The 18,843-nt window shown below is 45.8% G+C and overlaps 1 protein-coding gene across 2 annotated transcripts in view; it reads left to right on the top strand.

Annotated features, from left to right (window-relative positions):
* LOC119973431 (gamma-secretase activating protein) overlaps positions 1 to 18,843 on the top strand; it is a 102,999-nt gene that overhangs the window by 15,033 nt on the left and 69,123 nt on the right. For both annotated transcript variants that reach the window (XM_038811546.1, XM_038811547.1), the window contains exons 7-11: positions 8,368 to 8,437; positions 10,000 to 10,049; positions 10,803 to 10,907; positions 13,331 to 13,390; positions 16,121 to 16,164. In XM_038811546.1, the coding sequence (XP_038667474.1) occupies positions 8,368 to 8,437; positions 10,000 to 10,049; positions 10,803 to 10,907; positions 13,331 to 13,390; positions 16,121 to 16,164 (329 nt within the window). The remainder of the gene's footprint in view (positions 1 to 8,367; positions 8,438 to 9,999; positions 10,050 to 10,802; positions 10,908 to 13,330; positions 13,391 to 16,120; positions 16,165 to 18,843) is intronic.

Below are 18,843 nucleotides of genomic sequence, written 5' to 3' on the forward strand. Positions count from 1 at the left end.
GGCCCGGGGGCGGGGGGGCCACACGGTGGCCTGGCCCGCGATCGTGGCCCACTGATCTGCGGGTGGGCCTGTGCCCTGGGGGCACTTTTTTCCATCCGCGCCGGCCCCTGTAGGAGAAGACACGTCCCTGCGCATGCGCCAGAATACGCTGTCTGGTCCGCGCATGCGCTAAACCACGCCGGCGGTTCTGCGCATGCGCTAACTTGCGCAGTCCCTTCGACGCCGGCTGGCGCGGCGCTAACCCCTTCGGCGCCGGCCTAGCTCCCGGAAGTGCGTAGAACTCCGCAATTTCCGGTTGGCCTGACGCCGGAGTGGTTCGCGATGATCTCAACGCCGGCGTCAGACCAATTCGCTGATTGCGGTGAGTCCCACCCATACAGTGAGGAATAGTTATGGGGGCGTGATTTAACAGAAATGAAACAGAGTCCCATGTTGAGCCAGTTTAGCTGGGTGTTTCCTGACGCTGGCAGTGCTGTGAACGACCACGCCATTAAACAGGACTCTGCTTCATTTGTGTGCCTTGGCCCCGCTAAGGCCTCATTTAATCCTCACCAGTGCAGGAAAAGACCTCTAGATCCCCCCCAACCCGGCCTCTGGATCCTCACCCCCAACTCACCAATAGGGGTCATTGAGCTCCCTGCACTTGACCTCATAAGGGCATTGCATCCCTGGCACGGGTGAGATGCCACCTGGGCACCTTGGCACTGTCAGCTTGGCACCCTGACAGTGCCATGGTGCCCGGATGGCATTTGGTATGCTGGGGAACCATCCTGCCCAGGGCCCGACCACCCAGAGGCCACTGATCACCTGGGAGACCTCCCCCAAGTGCTGGGACGCCTGATTCACGTTTGTGGAAACCATTGCTAAACGATGTCCGCTCGGCGTCTCCGAGGTGAAGCCAATAGGTCCCGAGCACTGGGTCGTTCTGGAGTTGACATATTCAAGTCAGACTAACTCTTCACTTGAATATGCAAATCTGGGTCCTGACCTCAGTTGACGGGATCCAGATCGTGAGGTGTGACGAGGCCTCTCGCGAGATTTACCGGCCCTGTCGCGACCCGATTTAGAATAAAAGAACTTTACAAATAAATCTCTCAAAATTCCTGTGACCTAGTTGGGATAGTAATAATTCAAGAGATAAACCCACATCTTTTGATATCTTTTATACTTAAGTTATGAGAAATATTCTAACCTGTTTGATTTATATTTTTAAAATGAATGAAGCATAATAATAGATTTAGAACATTTATTCTGATCTCAAAGTTTGTTGGGGATAAGGGGACATGAGTATCAATGATCTGAGGGGGTAGTGTAAAATGTAGCACTCCTCAGTATGATTATCCATTTTAGTTTCACATTCTGAAATCAAAGTTTGAGGAACCTGGGGCAGCACGGTGCGCAGTGGTCAGCACTGTTGCCTCACACCGCCGAGTGTGATGGATATCACGTTCGCCGCAGAATTTGGTTTGAAATAAGGTAACAGAAATTAATACGTCAAGTATTTTAATTCAAAGTAGAATAAAACCACCTCAGCTTAAGGTCGTCCAGAAGTCATCATTTGCTGGGAGAAACCCAGGGTCGGGATTCGAACCCGGGTCCTCAGCGCCACAGTCCCAGTGCTAACCACTGTGCCACATTCCGCCTTCGATATTTAATCTTTAACCTTGTAAGCCTCCTTTAATTCAGCGACTGTATTTGAGAACAATTATGGCGCTGTAACACAAAGGTTTTAAAAAACGTATTCATAATATGTGGGTGTCACTGGCTGGGGTATTCCTAATTTCCCCCTGAGTGACTTTCAGAGGGCATTTAATAGTCATTGCTTTGGATCTGGAGTCACATGTAGGCAAGACCAGCTAAGGACAGCAGATTTCTGAAAAGACAATAGTGAACTAGATGGGATTTTATGCCAATGGCCTCATGGTCATCATTAAACTTTTATTTCCAGATTTTTATTGAATTCAAATTTCACTATCTGCCATGGCAAGATTCGAAGCTGGATCCCCAGATTTTGCCCTGGGTCTCTGGATTACTAGCCCAATGACAATGCAACTATGCCATTGCATGCTCAGGGCTGTCCTACTTTCTGTAGTCTCACTTCTGAGAATGGTTGGTTCTGGGAACATGATCAGAATATGTGCATAAATCTGCATTTCTGGACGCAATCACTCCATTGGTTACGTGTAGAGAAAAAAAATTATATACCTGTTATTTTAAGTTGAACTGGCCAGTACACACTCCGTTCAATGTGGTTGTTATGCTTCCATTCCTCTTATAGTTATAGAAACAATGTAACTAGGAGGAGGAGTAGGCCATTCAGCCCTTCAAGCCTGTTGCACCATCCAACCTGATCGTGGCTGCTCTTCTATCTCAATGCCATGGGCTGGATTCTCTAATCCAGCAGAGTGTCCACGCCGTCATAAACGATATCGCGTTTTACAACAATGAACGGGCCGACCTGGTGACTAAATTCTGGCTCGCAAAAGGGGCCAGCAGGGCACTGGAGTGGTTTACTCCGCTCCAGCTGCTGATCCCGGCGCGAACTGGCCGCCATGGTATCCGCGCATGCGTAGTGGCACCGGAGTCAACGCGCACATGCGCAGTGCCTTTCTTCAGTGCGCCGGTCCCGACGCAACATGGCGCAGGATACAGCGGCCGGCGCGGAAGAAACGAGGCCTCCAGCCAGAGAGGCCGGCTCGCTGATCGGTGGGCCCCGATCGCGGGCCAGGCCACATCGGAGGCCCACACCCGGTGACGGACCCCCTCCCATAGGCCGCCCCCCCCCAACCCTTCCACGCCGAGTCCCGCAGGCTGAGAGAAGGTGTAGACGGCGGCAGCGGGACTTGCCGTTTTCACGACAGCCACTCGGCCCATCCCAGGCGGAGAATTGGCTGGCCGGCCGCATAGAGTGGCCCCCGACTGGCGCCGCGCCAACCACGCCGGCACCAATGGCACCGATTCTCAGCTCTGCGGAGAATTGCGAACCGGCGTCAGGGCGGGGTGGCGCGATTCGCACCGGTCGCGGGGATTCTCCGGCCCGGCCCCGGGCTGAGATTCCCGCCCCATAATTCCTCCCCAAATCCTTGAAAAAGATTGAAAAAATATCTGTCTCTGCATTGAATATAATCAGTGACTTGGCTTCCAAAGCCTTCTATGGTAGAGAATTCCACAGGATCACTACCCTTTGAGTGAATACATTTTTTTTCATAACCGTCCTAAATAGTCTACCCTGAATCCTGAGACTGTGCCCCCTGTGACATAAATGTGAGTTCATAAGAACTAAGTTTATTTAGCATTGCAGCAGTATTTACACAGGACCCAGTTACACATCTCGGCATCCTCACTCCGTTCTGTCAGCTGCCACAAAAGCTGACCTGTTATACTAGTGCTGGTTAACTCTCAACCCAGTCAGCACTAGGGAACAATCATCCCCAGCTGGATGAGACCTATGTGGGTTATATCACCCTGGTTCTAGTGTCCTCAGTCAGGGAAGACATCCTCCCTTCGACTAATCTGTCCAGCTCTGTTAGAATTTTAATCTCATCCTTCTAAACACTAGTGAAGCAATCTCTCCTCATAGGACAGTCCCACCAACCCCAATCTAGTGAATCAGCAATTCCTCTATGGCAAGTATGTCCTATCTTAGGTAGGGAGACAAAAACTGCATGCATACTCCAGTTGTGGTCTCACAAGGCCCTGTATAACTGCACTGAGACTACCCTACTTCTGAACTCAAATTCTCTTGCAATGAAGGCCAACATACCATTTGCCTTCCTAATTGCATGCTGCACCTGTCTCTCCACTTTCATTGACTCATGTACAAGGACATCCATATCCCTTCGTCCATCCGCACGTGCCAATGTTTCACCATTTAAATACTACTCGTCCTTTCTGTTTTTCACACCAAAGTGTATATCTTCACATTTAGCCTTGTTATACTGCATCTGCCATGTGTTTGCCCACTCACTCAACATGTCTAAATCACCTGGAAGCTTCCTTGCATCCTCCTCGCAACTCACAATTCCACCCAGTTTTGAATCGTGAGCAAACTTTAAAATGTAATAACCTCATCCAGGTTACTTATTTATATTGTGAACAGCTGGGGCCCAAGCCCTGACCCCTGCAGTACCCCACTAGTCACTGCCTGCCACTCGGAAAAAGACCCTTTTATTCCCACTCTGTCCCCTGTCTGTCAACCAATTCTTGATCCATGCCAATACCCCCTTATTCCATGTGCTTTAATTTTTCCCACTAACCTCTTGGGGGATCTTATCAAAAGCCTTCTGAAAGTTCAAAATCACCACATTCATTGATTCTCCCTTATCTATTCTAGTTAGATCCTCAAAAAAGTCCAGTAGATTTGTTAAGCATGATTTTCCTTTCATAAATCCATTATCCAATCCCGTTAATGCTTTCCAAATATTTACATAGAATTTACAGTGCAGAAGGAAGCCATTCGGCCCATCAAATCTGCACCGGCTCCTGGAAAGAGCACCCTACCCAAGGTTAACACCTCCACCCTATCCCCATAACCCAGTAACCCCACCCAACACTAAGGGCAATTTTGGACACTAAGGGCAATTTATTATGTCCAATCCACCTAACTTGCACATCTTTGGACTGTGGGAGGAAACCGGAGCACCCGGAGGAAACCCACGCACACACGGGGAGGATGTGCAGACTCCGCACAGACAGTGACCCAAGCCGGAATCGAACCTGGGACCCTGGAGCTGTGAAGCGATTGTGCTCGCCACAATGCTACCGTGCTACCCCTGCTGCATGATAACATTCTGTTATCATGTCTTTTATAATAGACTCTAGCATCTTCCTCACTACTGATGTCATTCACCCTTTCTTCTCTCCATCCCTTTTTAAATAGTGGGGTTACATTTGCCACACAAACAGCTCCAGAGTCTATTGAAATTTCAAGATGACCACCAATACATTCACGATTTCCAGGGCCATGCCCTTTAGTTCTCTGGAATTTAAGATCCGGTCCTGGTGAATTGTCAGCTTTTAACCTCATTAAACTCCGGGGGGGGCCCCCACAGTGGCCTGGCCCGCGATCGGGGCCCACCGATCTGCAGGCGGGCCCCTGTGCCATGGTGCACTCCTTCCTTCTTCGCACGCCCCTGTAGGGCTCCACCATGGCCCGCGTGGAGAAGAGAACCCCCCGTGCATTCGCCAAAACACGGCAGTGGTTCCATGCATGCGCGAGATCACGCCGGCCCTTTGGCGCATGCGTGAACTCGTGTACTCCCACCGGCCCCAGGTTGGAGCGGCACCAACCCCTCCGGCATCCACCTAGCCCCCGAGACAGGTGTAAATTCCTCACCTTGGGGGCCCGTTGATGCCGGAGTCGTTGGCGCTGGTTTTCCCGCCGGCGTGGGGACAGAAAGGAGAATCCCGGCCATAGATGCAGTTGCAAAAGAATTGGGATGTTTTTAAATGTGATCAGGTCTTGGTGGGAATGCTTAACTTGATGTGGCTGAATATGTTATGTGATTAGATGATGGAAGTCATTGGAAGTACATAATGAATTCATGGGATGTGAACATTATTGGTGAGGCTAGCATTTATTGCCCCATCACTAATTGCCCTTGAGGCTGTCTTGGAACTGTAGTCATTCTGGTGGTTTAGGTTAAAGTTTTTCAAAGTGTGGGTTACTAACTGATTGGGTTGCAGGCGGGTGCCAAGTGGGTCGCGGAGCGATCAGTCACAGCAGTCCCGATTGCAGGAGAAACGCCCAACGGCTGCTACCCGTACTTAAATTGAGAATGGCGGCTGCTACTGGCTTTAAAATGCGAAGGAAACTAGGCTCTGTGCACTCTTCCGACAGTAAGCAGCAGCAGTGAGCAGGTCAGCAAATCATCCACATACACTAGTTGTCAAACGCCCTGTATGTTTGCAGTTTTATCGCTGAACCATGGAGGAGAGCTTCTTCCATTTTCTAACTGCTAGCAAGCAAGGCAAGAGGACTGTGAAGGTGGATCATTTTGTTACAAGGAAGTAGGCAGTGTATCTTGCATCTGAATCTGCTGGAGAGAGCTGTCCGGGAGAGTCAGGGCAGAACAGAGCAGTACTAGTGTCAGCTCTGTACAGAGCTCTAGGGCCCCTGGTGAACAGCCTACGAAGAAAAAACTTAAATCAGGAACAAAGCAGAATAAAGAGTATACTTGAGGTATGGTTTTGTCAATTGTGCGACTGCAAATAAGGATGTGTTATATGCAGGGAAGTATCAGATTTTGAAAGAGAAGGGATGGGTGAAAAATACCTTTTGAGATTGAGACCCCAGAGTCAGCTATTAACTTAGAGATGACTCCAAATGAAAAGGCTAAGGGGTACGATTTAACTAAATGGGAACAAAGTCCCATAGCAAGCAGATGTAGCAGTGCTCACAGCACCGAGAAACACGAGGCTATTAAATGCGATTTTCGTTTGATAAGGGCCTCAATGGGGAATGCATGATCGAGGCCGTACAGAGCCCCGTAATGTACACTGAGGAGCTCTGCTCGCCGGAATGCCTCATTGTAGCGAGAGTGACGTTCCATTTTCTGAGGCCCCTGAAGCGACCCCCAATTAACCGTGTGAGTGTCACAAGGCTGCTCCACTACAGAGACAAAGGACTTGGTGCGCAAGGCAGCACAGTGGTTAGCACTGTTGCTTCGCCGTGCCAGGGTCCCGGGTTCGATTACTACTTGGGATTGCTGTCTGTGGGGAGCCTGCACGTTCTCCATGTGTCTGCGTGGGTTTCCTCCGGGTGCTCCGGTTTCCTCACACAAGTCCCGAAAGACGTGCTTGTTCGGTGAATTGGACATTCTGAATTCGCCCTCTGTGTACCCGAACAGACGCCAGTGTGTGGTGACTAGGGGATGTTCACAGTAACTTCATTACAGTGTTAATGTAAGCGACATGCGACAATAATAAAGATTATTATTATTATGTTTCATAGCCTAATACCTACACCAAAGAATAATTTGTGAGGATCTTTAAACTTTTAACTCCCATGTTTAAAGATATGGAGGGATGGATTTAAGTTTTAAAATTTAGAGAACCCAATTCACTTTTTCCAATTAAGGGGCAATTTTAGTTTGGCCAATCCGCCGAGCTTGCACATCTTTGGGTTGTGGGGGCGAAACCCACGCAAACACGGGGAGAATGTGCAAACTCCACACGGACAGTGACCCAGAGCCGGGATCGAACCTGGGACCTCGGTGCCGTGAGGCCACAGTGCTAACCCACTGCGCCACCGTGCTGCCACGAGGGATGGATTTTTAATCCCTCGGCTCTTAGGAAAATTTGCAGCCAATGACGAATAGATGAAGAATTATGGGGCTGGATTCTCCGGTCGCCGACGAAGAAATCGCATTCGGCGATCGGCCGGAGAATCACAGTTCCCAACCAAATTGGGGGCGGCGCCGCTTTCATAATGCTTCGCCCCTCCAAAGCAGTGTACTTGGAGAGTACAGCACGCTGTGTATTGACGGCCTCAGGACATTGCCTGAGGCCCGCCCCCCGATGCCCAACCCTCGACCGGCCACGTCCCAGATTGCGTCAGGCGAGTGTGGTCTCACCGTCGGGTACTCGGCGTGATGGCTGCGCACTCAGTCCAGCGCTGCCACAGTCGGAGGCAGTGAGGGGGGGGACTTTATTAGGGGCTGGGGGCACTGTGGTGGAGGGGGTGGTGGTCTAGGGCACGGGAGCTGGCAAAATGGGGGGCACTTTTTCGCTGGCCGGGTCCACAAGCAGCCTCCGCCATGTAGTACGGCTGCTGCAGGCCGTGCACATGCGCGGCCATGGACCTGGCAATTCTCCGGGCTGTATCGGCAGGTAGAGCTGGGTGCTTTACGCTGCCGGCATGCTGGTCCCCAGCAAAATGGGAAATCGGTGGTTGTTTTATGCCATTTTTTCCTGACGTAAAATGCCACCGTTTCCACGCCGGCATGGGGACATCGCCTCAAAATCAGAGAATCCAGCCCATGGTTTTTGTATAACTTTACATACATACTACAAATTGTGTCATAATTCTTATGTGAAGCACTCAATGGTTTCAAATGTAATAAAGCATTTGCTTCAGCAGTAACACAATAATGTTTGAAAGAATTTGTTTCTCAAAAAAAGGTTTACAAAACCTTCCCAGTAACTCTGGAACACTCGCTGCTTTGTTTGAAGTGAAGAGTTAAATAATTCTCTGTTTGTTATTAAAATCCCTGTTTAATGTACCATTTGGATAGCTTTGCATTTGTACTGCTGTGCCAATGTTTGCCCCTGCAACTAATTTGTATAACCAAATGTGTTGTCTTTTTTGAAAGAAATATTTCTTGTACCTTTCAGAATGTCTGTTTTAAACAAAGTTTATTTTTGCAGTTTGTCCATCCTGCTGCAGATAAGAGGGTATTTCCTGAAAATCACCTGCTGGTAGTTTCAGAAGACAGATGTAAGTTGTGTGACCATGTTGACTATTTCAAGAAGGAATAAGCAAAGGCTAACCTACCAAGGTATGGTAGTGTCACCATGTGGTATGATGGATTGCAGGTTTTTCTCCACACACAAACCCCAATATTTATGACGAGGGAGTGGGGGAATCTGTTTGCGAGATAATCTGTGGGAATATGAAGATCCTTCCGAATTTGTTATCATTTTTGTTACTCCATTTTTTGCCCTACAGCTAGCCAGATCGACAGGCTGGCTGACTGCTGGGCTGGAATATCAGCGCTAAAAAACCAGAGTCTAGAACAGTCTCCAGCAGCCAGGTGAGATTGCTGCAGGTTGCTGAGAGGGTCATCGGAAAAGAGACAGAGACAGGGAACCATCAGTGACAGGGAACCATCTCTGCAGGGTGGTGAGGTAGGTGGTGGTTGAAATGGCAATTGGAGGTAGGGGCATGAGGGCATCTTGGAGACAGTGTGGGATTTGTGGGGGGATGGAGATGGGTTGGTTTTTGGAGGGAGAGGGGACTGGGTTGTTGGGGACTTCATTATATACTTATTTTGTAGCTTATATGTTGCTCGACCTTGCCAATAGAGCAACACACTAATCACTATGTAGCATAATGCCCCTTGTCACAAAATGGTGTGATGCTATTAAAATTATTTTTTTTCAAACAGTCATACATTTTGTAAACCAGCGTGGGCAGCAACTAAGAGAATAGGGCACAGGATGTACTTTGCAATTGATACATTTAGTAGTCAGAGGGCTGTGAACCACCAGCAAGCAGGTTAGACACATGAGGTGTTGAAGAAGCAACAGCAAGGGAAAGATGAGGGCAGCCAATCTCAGGAAACAGCTCAGCTCGAGATGAAGTGCTGATGGCAAAAAGTCAGTTTGAGCAAAAGTTTGTTTTTTTGCTGAACCAAAGACCATTCGCAAGTCCTGGTCACTTAGGCAGTACGGTGTGGCAGTCACTGGCTAGATTTGACCAATAGATTTATGGTGGTTGTTTGGGAAACGGAGGGCTCTCAGTAGAGTTTAGGATTGCGAGGGAAACGAATGCTTTAGAATTTCCATTCTTTGGGGATTAAGTGCTCACGGTTAATGGTCCAAATTATAAAATAGTTCTTTGTAGTTTTTCATTGTATTTCTTCTACTTTAATTAATACTTTCATTGTTGTTTAATGAAAAAGAGGTTTGAGTTCTCACTGTAGGCACAGATGTTTCTCCTTAATATCCAAACAAATACATCACTCTAATCCAGTGTTTCAGGTTGAACACACGCACAGCAAGATTTTGTAACACCCTGTAATTGTATAAAAAGCCTTCCATCCCTCAACTTACCATAACATCAAGGGAAAGCAATGAGCCTTTTGTATAACTTCACAGTAACTACAGTGTCTCCATTCATGTTCCTGAATATTGTTTTATTTTGTTATTCTCCAGCTGTTTCATGTTTAACTATCCAATCCCATCCAAGCGCCATTGGTGTTGCTTTAAAGGGAATTATGCATGTCCATTAATCTCTAAATATCTTACAATTAATTTAAACTTCTTTTTCTTGTCTAGGCATTGAGCATATTTGCATAAGAGTCGTTGTCGAAGAAGGTTATCGAGTGGTAAGTAAATTAGATATTTTGGAGCAGTAGAATGAAGTGCATGGATATTGTGCAGTGGAGCTGCAAGATGTTGGAAGAAAGTTGGGCACAGCCAGTCACATTGGATGTGGATTTTGGTAATTAGCTTCTTGAAAATGCTGATCAGGAAATGTACAGCTTTCTACAGATGTCACCTGTCTGAGCACAATGTCATTGTGTGGAAAGGCTAGGAGTGACCCACCGTGTGAACTGCACCCCTCGAGATTAGTTTTGGTTGAGAAACTATTCTGAAGTTTTAATCAGGGGCTAAGCTGATCACTGCAACAGAAAGGGGCAGCACGGTAGCATAGTGGTTAGCACAATTGCTTTTCCGCTCCCGCCGAATTTCAGGTGTCGGAGACTTCGGGACACGGCGGGGGCGGGATTGACACCGGACCCCGCCGATTCTCCGACCCGGTGGGGGGGTCGGAGAGTTCCGTCCCATATCTTCATTCAAGTTTATGACTATGAGCGTAAGATGCAGCTTACAGCTAGAATGGTGTTAATTTGCTGGACAGTTGTGAGGCTGTTGTAATCCTGGGAACTTTCCCCCTCTTGCGCCCGCCAAGGATAATTTCTGAGCTAAAGAAGTCTTCCGCAGGGAACAAAACTCCTCAAAAGTGGGAATAATTTTGATAAAGTTAATTCCTCTGTCATTTTGATATAATTATATCTATTTTCTGGCTATTGCTGTCTGTTTACTGGCTACATGCATTTGTGTTAAATTTATTTTAGATGGTTCAGAATCCTGATCGGCTTCACAAAGATATTGTGGCTGAAGATTTTTTGTGGGTACAGTGGGATACAGAGGGACAAAGACTGTTCTATGCTATTGAAAAGGTAAAGCATGATTTGACGTAAGTGTCCTTATTTTGCTTTTGGAATTAAACAAAATATAATTAGTTGTAGAAATTTGAGCAAGGTCTCAGAAGCAGCAGTGAGCTAAATGAATGGAAAATCTATTTTTGACAGTGTTATTTGGGGGATAATTAATGCTAAACATTTAGAAAGCAGTGGCAGGATCAGTCAGAGTCAGCATGGATTTATGAAGGGGAAATCATGCTTGCTAAATTTGTTGGAATTCTAGTACAGTTGACAAGGGGGAGCCAGTCGATGTGGTATATTTGGACTTTCAGAAGGCGTTTGACAAAGTCCCACATAAAAGATTATTGTGCAAGATTAAAATACATGGGATTAGGGAAAGTGTATTGAGCTGAATAGAAAACTGGTTGGCAGAGAGAAAACAGAGTAGGAATTAATGGGTCCTTTTCAAATTGGCAGGTAGTAACTAGTGGGGTGCCACAGGAATCGGTGCTGGGACCCCAACTATTCACAATATATATTAATGATTTGGATGAGGGAACAAAATGTCATATCTCAAAGTTGGGTGGGAGGGTGAACTGTGAGCAGGATGTAGCGATCCTACAGAATGATCTGGACAGGGTGGGCAAATCAGTGGCAGATGCAGTATAATTTGGATAAGTGTGAGGTTATTCACTTTGGAAGCAAAAACAGGAAGGCAGATTACTACCTGAATGGTTGTAAATTTGGAGAGGGGAGTGTGCAGCGGGGACCTGGGTGTCCTTGTGCACCATTCGCTGAAGATAAGCATGGTATGTCGGCCTTCATTGCGAGAGGTTTTGAGTACAGGAGCAGGGATGTGTTATTGCAATTATGCAGGATCTTGGTGAGACCACACCTGGATATTGTGTGCATTTATGGTCTCTTTTTCTGAAGAAGGATGTTCTTGCTCCCAAAGGAGCGCAATGAAGGTTTACCAGAGTGATTCCAGGGATGGCGGGACAGTCATACGAGGAGAGATTGACTAGGTTAGCATTGTTCTCACTGGAGTTCAGAAGAATGAGGGATGATCTCATAGAGATTTATAAAATTCTAACAAGACTAGACAGGGTAGATGCAGGGAAGATGTTCCTGATGGTGGGTGTGTCCAGAACCAGGGGTCACAGTCTGAGGATTCAGGGTAAACCATTTTGGGCAGAGATAAGGAGACATTTCTTCACACAAAGTGTGGTGAGGCAGTGGAATTCATTACCACAGGCGATAGTTGATGCTAAAACATTGAATATATTCAAGAGGCGGCTAGGTATAGCACTCGGGGCAAATGAGATCAAAGATTATGGAGAGAAAGCAGGATTAGGCTATTGAGTTGGATGATCAGCTATAATTGTGATAAATGGCAGAGCAGGCTCGAAGGGCCAAGAGGCCTCCTCCAGCTCCTAAATATCTATGCATCTAAACTGCTTTTCTTTGAAAACTGGCAGGAGCTCCTTTTGCATCCAATTACAAATTAAATCCTTAGTTAATGTGTCACTCGAAATACAGAACTCCAACACGACAGCATTTCTTTAGGGCTGTACTGCGAGTGTCAGCCTAGCTTATGTGCTCCAGTCTCTGGCGTGTGGGTTGAACCTACGACCCTCTAACTCTTGGGGTGAATGTTATCACTGAACCAAGACGATGCAAAGGTCCCAAGGGAAGAAAAATGTATTCACCCCTTCCCTTCCATTTAATGTGTTGGTGTTCAGTTCTATTGGCATCAGCAGCCTTTCTGTATCCTGCTTGTGTATCTATACGTGCATGTGCACAGTCATTGAGAATTAGCAGGTTATTCAATCCATGTACAATTTCCAGCATAGGTCACTGGATAACAATAGAGAGGGAAATCAGCTATTACAATTTTACTTCCTAGCCTGGGCACGTTGAAGTTAATTATAGTACTTACATTGCTAATGACTTGAACAGCACAAAGAAAACTGCCCTTGGACTCCATAATCTAGATGAGTCATGAGTGTTCTCTGCCAGTAATAGAATGTGACCACCTCAAATCGTGTGAATTTGGAGTTCCTGCTTCTATTTGATCTTATAACCAAAAGGGAGTGAGGTAATATTGTACCGGTACAGTTAACAAAAAAAGTTTTACTTCAGTTTAATTAACAGCTTTTGACAGAAAGGGACTCGTGGAGCAGTGGCTAATTTTGTAGTTGAATAGCTTCACCACATCTACTAACTTAGATGAAACGTGCAGTGAAATCCGTTGCATTTTCTATTGATATTAATGAACTGAGGTGAATGGACAATGTCCTTTGCTGTGCATAGCAAATGTTTCATTATTTATGTGAAAGATCAACGACTCCAGTAGCAAGTTTTATTTTCACAACCGAAGACCTCTTTAATGTAAGCCTACTTGTGGCAATAAAGATTATTATTGTTATAATGCTGATGATGACGTTTATTTTAAGTAGGAAAACAACGCAGTTCTGATGTGCATCCAGTTTTACCCTGACAGAAATTATGAAATGTTGGTAAGTTAGTTGATATTTTATATTTGCTCTCAATTTTTAAAATATATATTATTATTAAAAAATTTCCATTTACAATAACATTTATAGCCCCCCCCCCCCCCCCCCCCCCCCCCAGCAACTGATTGTGACTAATTCCTCGGCAATGAATGACTGCCATATTGGTAGAAAATCTCAACCGCCTCCCTAATGGTGTACTTGACTTTCTCCAGGTACACTAATTCTATTAGGTCACCCAACCATACCGAGGTGCTGGGCGGAGTAGAAGCCCTCCACCCCAGCAGACCCCACCTCTGGGCAATCAACGAGGCGAAGGTGAGGACATTTCACCTTCACCCCCGTTTGCAGCCCTGGCAGGTCTGACACCCCAAAAATGGCCACTAGAGGACAAGGTTCCAGATCAATATTCCGAATCGCTGACATGGTGCGAAAGAAGGAGACTCAAAAGCTTACCAGTTTGAGATAAGACCAGAACATGTGTGTGGTTGGCTGGCCCCAGGAACACTGCTCGCACTTGTCCGCTACCTCCGGAAAAAAGCCACTCATCTTAGCTTTGATCAGGTGCACCCTATGTATTACCTTAAGCTGGGTCAGACCAAGCCGCGCACATGGGGACGTGAAGTCCACCCTACAAAAGACCTCACACCACACCTTATCTTCCACTATAGGTTCCAACTCCCTCTCCACCTTCACCTCATCCACTGGATACGAACCCTTCGACAGAACCCGCCTATAAATGCCAGACATGCTACCTTGCTCCGACCCTGCTAGCGAAAGGATCCTCTCCACCAGAGATGTAGGCTGTGCCACGGGAAATGTTGGGAAGGTCCCGTGTACAGAATTACCTATCTGGAGGCACCTGAACGAGTTTGGCCCCAAAAGCCCAAACTTCGCCGACAATTCCTCCAAGCTGGTAAACCATCCCGCTGCAAACAAAACCCCGAATCTCCCAAGCACCTTTCCTCACCACACCCCAAATGTGGCATCCAGCCTTGATGGCTCAAATAGATGATGATTGGTGCACATAGGGGCCATCCTTGATACAGATCCAAGCTTTAAAGTGCTGCCTGAATTGTGTCCATATCCTTGGACACTACCATCGTGTTTGAGGAGTACCTTGCCCTACAGAACGGAAGCGAGGCCAACACCAGTGCACCAAGACTAGATCCCCTACACGACTTGCCTCTATCCGTCCCCATATGGAGCCCGCATCACTGGACCATCCCAACACCTTCTCTGCTTTGGCCGCCCAATAATAAAAAAGCAAATTCAGCATGCTAGGTCCCCCTGCTCTGTGGATCTTTGGGGTCTTGCCCATCCTTATAAAGGATGAGAACAACCTATTAACCCTCACAAAAAGATTTAGGGAGGAAAACAGGAAGACATTGGAAAAGAAACAAAAATCTTGGGAGAATATTCATTTTACTGGACTAGACTCTACCCGCCAAGGACAGGGGAAGGTTATCCCACTTTTGCAAATCGGATTTAACCATACTCACCAAGCTTGCATAATTCAATTTATGGAGCAGGACCCAATCATGGGCCACTCGGACATCCAGATACTTGAAGCTAGAGCTGGCCAGGTAAAAGGCAGCATCCCCAAGTTGGCTCCCATCCCCGCAAAGTACTCGCTCTTTTCCAGAGTCAACTTGCATCCCAAAAAAGAACCAAAGCTCCTCAGTAGCTCCATTATTTCACCCATAGTGGGGACCAGGTCCGTAACATAAAGCAGCAAATCATCAGCATGTAGGGACACCCTTCCATTCTTTATCTCCTTCCACTTACTCGAAGCCCTCAAAGCAATAGTTAAGGGGACAACCTGTCTTATCCCCCTATTCAATTGAAAGTATCCCAAGCTCAAGGCATTGGTACAAACACTAGCCAAGAGGACCCTATACAATAACCACACCCATTAAATAAACTTTAGCCCAAGACCGAACCTATCCAGAACTTCAAAAAGGTACCTGCGTGTAACTAGACCAAGAAAGCAGTTATGTAGAACTATTGAAAGGACAATTTAAGACTGGTGTCAGTCATGACTTCTTCACAATACTTGGAATAGGTACAGTTTTAAATTTGTGTAGGTTGTCAGAGAACATTGTGAAGAACAATCTGGTACATTTGTATGATGACCTCCCATATCTGTATTCATCTTGTGACTGAGCCATGGCAAAAGATTAGAAGGTGATATTCGTTGTGCAGGAAGACGTGGGAGTTCCTTAATTAGTTTTACCGAGAGGGAAAGAAGAAATTAAAAAGATTTAGAATGAGCAAGCAGCTGATGTTGTGAATGCGGAAATCACACTATATCTTTGCTCCCCAAATAATCCCATACCTTTATCTGTGCTCATGTTAATTTAGGTCCTCGGAGGGGTCATTAACTTCTGAAGACCACTTTTCTGTTTAACCAGAAATATTTCAGAAATTTCAGCGTGGTAGGGAGCAAAGCAGAGGCAAGAGTTAGTTATTATTCTTAAAATCGGACTTTTAAGGAAGTTGCGCTGATCTTTGCTTCTGTAGGAGTTGTTTTCCACTAAAACTGCATAAAGCAATGTTCTTGTGTTTCTTTTTTGGAAGATTTATTTATGTTGCTTTCACATTGAGTAAATGAACGTCACTAAGTTTTTAATGATGCAAGTTCTTCCCTTTTTTACTTTGCAGTTCTCATCCAGTTAGTGTTAAATGGTCTTTCTGAAATTGGTTATAATGATGCATTTCTTTCTTCTCTGGTAGCTTTCATTTCCTCTTGGACTCTCTTTAACTGGTACAAAATTACGGTAGGCTGTGATTGCTTTTGCTTTTGTTTAACAATCGATCTGTAATTATATTTTAAATCAAAAAGTCACCAGCAATTTTAGAGGTACTTCATACCCTGTAAAGTTACAGAAAATGATTTAAAAAGGAAATGGTTACTTATGTTCCCTTTTATCAAAATGGTAATTAGTGCTCACTTGTTTAACCTCTACGTACAGTGGAAAGGGAGGTTCCTTAATGCATTTCCTTCACTTCCCTTCACATTAGAGACTTCTGAATATATTTGAACAGAGACACATCAGCTACTTCTGACAAAGACACACACAACTCTTAAGTGGGTTTGTGTTGTTTTGCTTTTAAGCCCACTACTGCTATGTCAGTCAAATGGAATCATCCAATGAAAATAATCTTCAGTGTCTTCTTAATTGAGGAAGATCCTGATTGGGAACCTTCTAGTCCTTGAGGCATGTTGGATTCCTGACCCTAATGACACGACACCAGGAATACACCAAGTTCCCTGAGAGTCAAGTTGCTCCAGTTTCTGGTTGTCAGCTGTTGTGGGTCATCCATTGACAGCTCACCATGGTGTGGTGCCTTTCAAAAAGTTCCCGCAAAGCATGTTCTTTTTCTTTTTTTAAAAATAAATTTAGAGTATCCAATTCATTTTTTCCAATTAAGGGGCAATTTAGCATGACCAATCCACCTAGCCTGCACATCTTTGGGTTGTGGGGGCGAAACCCACGCAAACATGAGGAGAATGTGCAAACTCCACACGGACAGTGATCCAGAGTCGGGATCGAACCTGGGACCTCAGCGCCGTGAGGCAGCTATGCTAAAGACTAGGCCACTGTACTGGCCATTTGTTCTTTTTCTTTACTGTTATTTGGATTTTTAATTTTGTGCGAATTAATATCACAACCCTTTTGAGTCTAGATGGTCTTGCATGCTTAGGTTAATTTACTCAAAACAATTACTTCGCTAGCTATCATTTTGGCAGAAAAAAATGGAAGTTTGATAGTCGTAAACCCACATTATTTTGTTTTGTACATAAGGATATGGAGGTTAAAACAAAGTGACGGTATGAATAGTTATTGCGCAGTTATTTTTTAAAATAAATTTAGAGTATCCAATTAATTTTTTCCAATTAAGGGGCAATTTAGCGTGTTTAATCCACCTAGCCTGCGCATCTTTGGGTTGTGGGGTCGAAACCCACGCAAACACGGACAGTGACCCAGAGCCGGGATTGAACCTGGGACCTCAGTGCCGTGAGACTGCAGTGCTACCACTGCGCCACTGTGCTGCACTCGTTATTGCACAGTTATGGCAGTGCTCTTTTGAATTTCTATGTATTGTTTGTCAAGTTGTAAATGTATTGCCCTATATTTCAAATTCTTTTTTAAGACATACTCATTCTCAGAATTTTGCATTGCTCGCACAGCCAATATTATTGGCCCATCTCTTTATGCTCTTCAGGAAGTGGCGATGAGGTCTTTTCCTGAACCGCTGCAATCCAACCCAATGTGCTGTTATTTAGGGAGTTCCAGGATGTTGACACTATGAGAATGGAGGAACATGATTATTGTTTCAAATCAGGATGGTGTTTGATTTGGAGGGGAACTTGCAGGTGGTGATGCTCCTTTGCCACTGTCCCCTTTGACCTTATAGGCAGTAGTGGTTGTGCATTTATGAGGTGTTGCTGAAGACGCTGTAGCAAGTCGTTGAAGTGCATCTTGTAGATAGTACCCATGTCTTATAGGTGGTGGAAAGACTTTGGGGAATCTGGAGGAGAGTCATTCACCGTACAATACCCAGCATCTCGCCTGCTTTTGTGACCACGGTATGGCCAGTCTAATTAAATTTCTTTTCGGGCAGCATGGTGGCACAGTGGTTAGCATTGTTGCCTACGGCGCTGAGGACCCGGGTTCGAATCCTAGCCCTGGGTCACTATCCGTGTGGAGTTTGCACATTCTCCCCGTGTCTGCGTGGGTTTCGCCCCCACAACCCAAAAGATGTGCAGGCTAGGTGGATTGGCCACGCTAAATTGCCCCTTAATTGGGAAAAATAATTGGGTACTCTAAATTTATTTTTAAAAAATAAAATTATTTTCACTCGTGACTCCAAGGATATTGATGCTATTGTATTGACGATGGCAATGCCATTAAATGTCAAGAGGAGCCGGTCATTGCCTGGCATTTGTATGGCATGGAATTCTACGCGTCACTTATCAACACAAGCCTGAAAGTTGCTCAGGTCTTGATGTGTGGGTGTGGACTGCTTCTTTATGTGAGGAATTGTGAATGGAATTGAACATTGTGCAGTTGTCGTGAACATACCCACTTCCAACCTTATGGTGGAGGAAGGTCAATGATGAGGCACCTGAAGATAGCTGGGCATAGGCCACAGCCCTGAGTAATTTCAGCATTGATGTTCCAGGACTGAGGAAAAACCATAACCATTGGAGCGATTTTAGCGGAAATAAAAACTATGTCTGGTTTTGGGTGCGTTTAGCAGGGCGTTTTTCAGCACTGCAGTGCCAAGAAACATCTTGCTTTTTAAAAAGGTATTTTTATTCCAAGTTTTCAACTTTTTACATTTTACAACACCCACCCTACCTGCACCTGCCTGCAACTCCAGTTGGTCCGACAACCCAAATATGGCTTCCAGGGGACCGGACTCCACATCTACGTGCAAAACCCCCGAAA

The sequence above is a fragment of the Scyliorhinus canicula genome, chromosome 11 (genome assembly GCF_902713615.1).
Source record: "Scyliorhinus canicula chromosome 11, sScyCan1.1, whole genome shotgun sequence".
Lineage (NCBI taxonomy): Eukaryota > Metazoa > Chordata > Chondrichthyes > Carcharhiniformes > Scyliorhinidae > Scyliorhinus > Scyliorhinus canicula.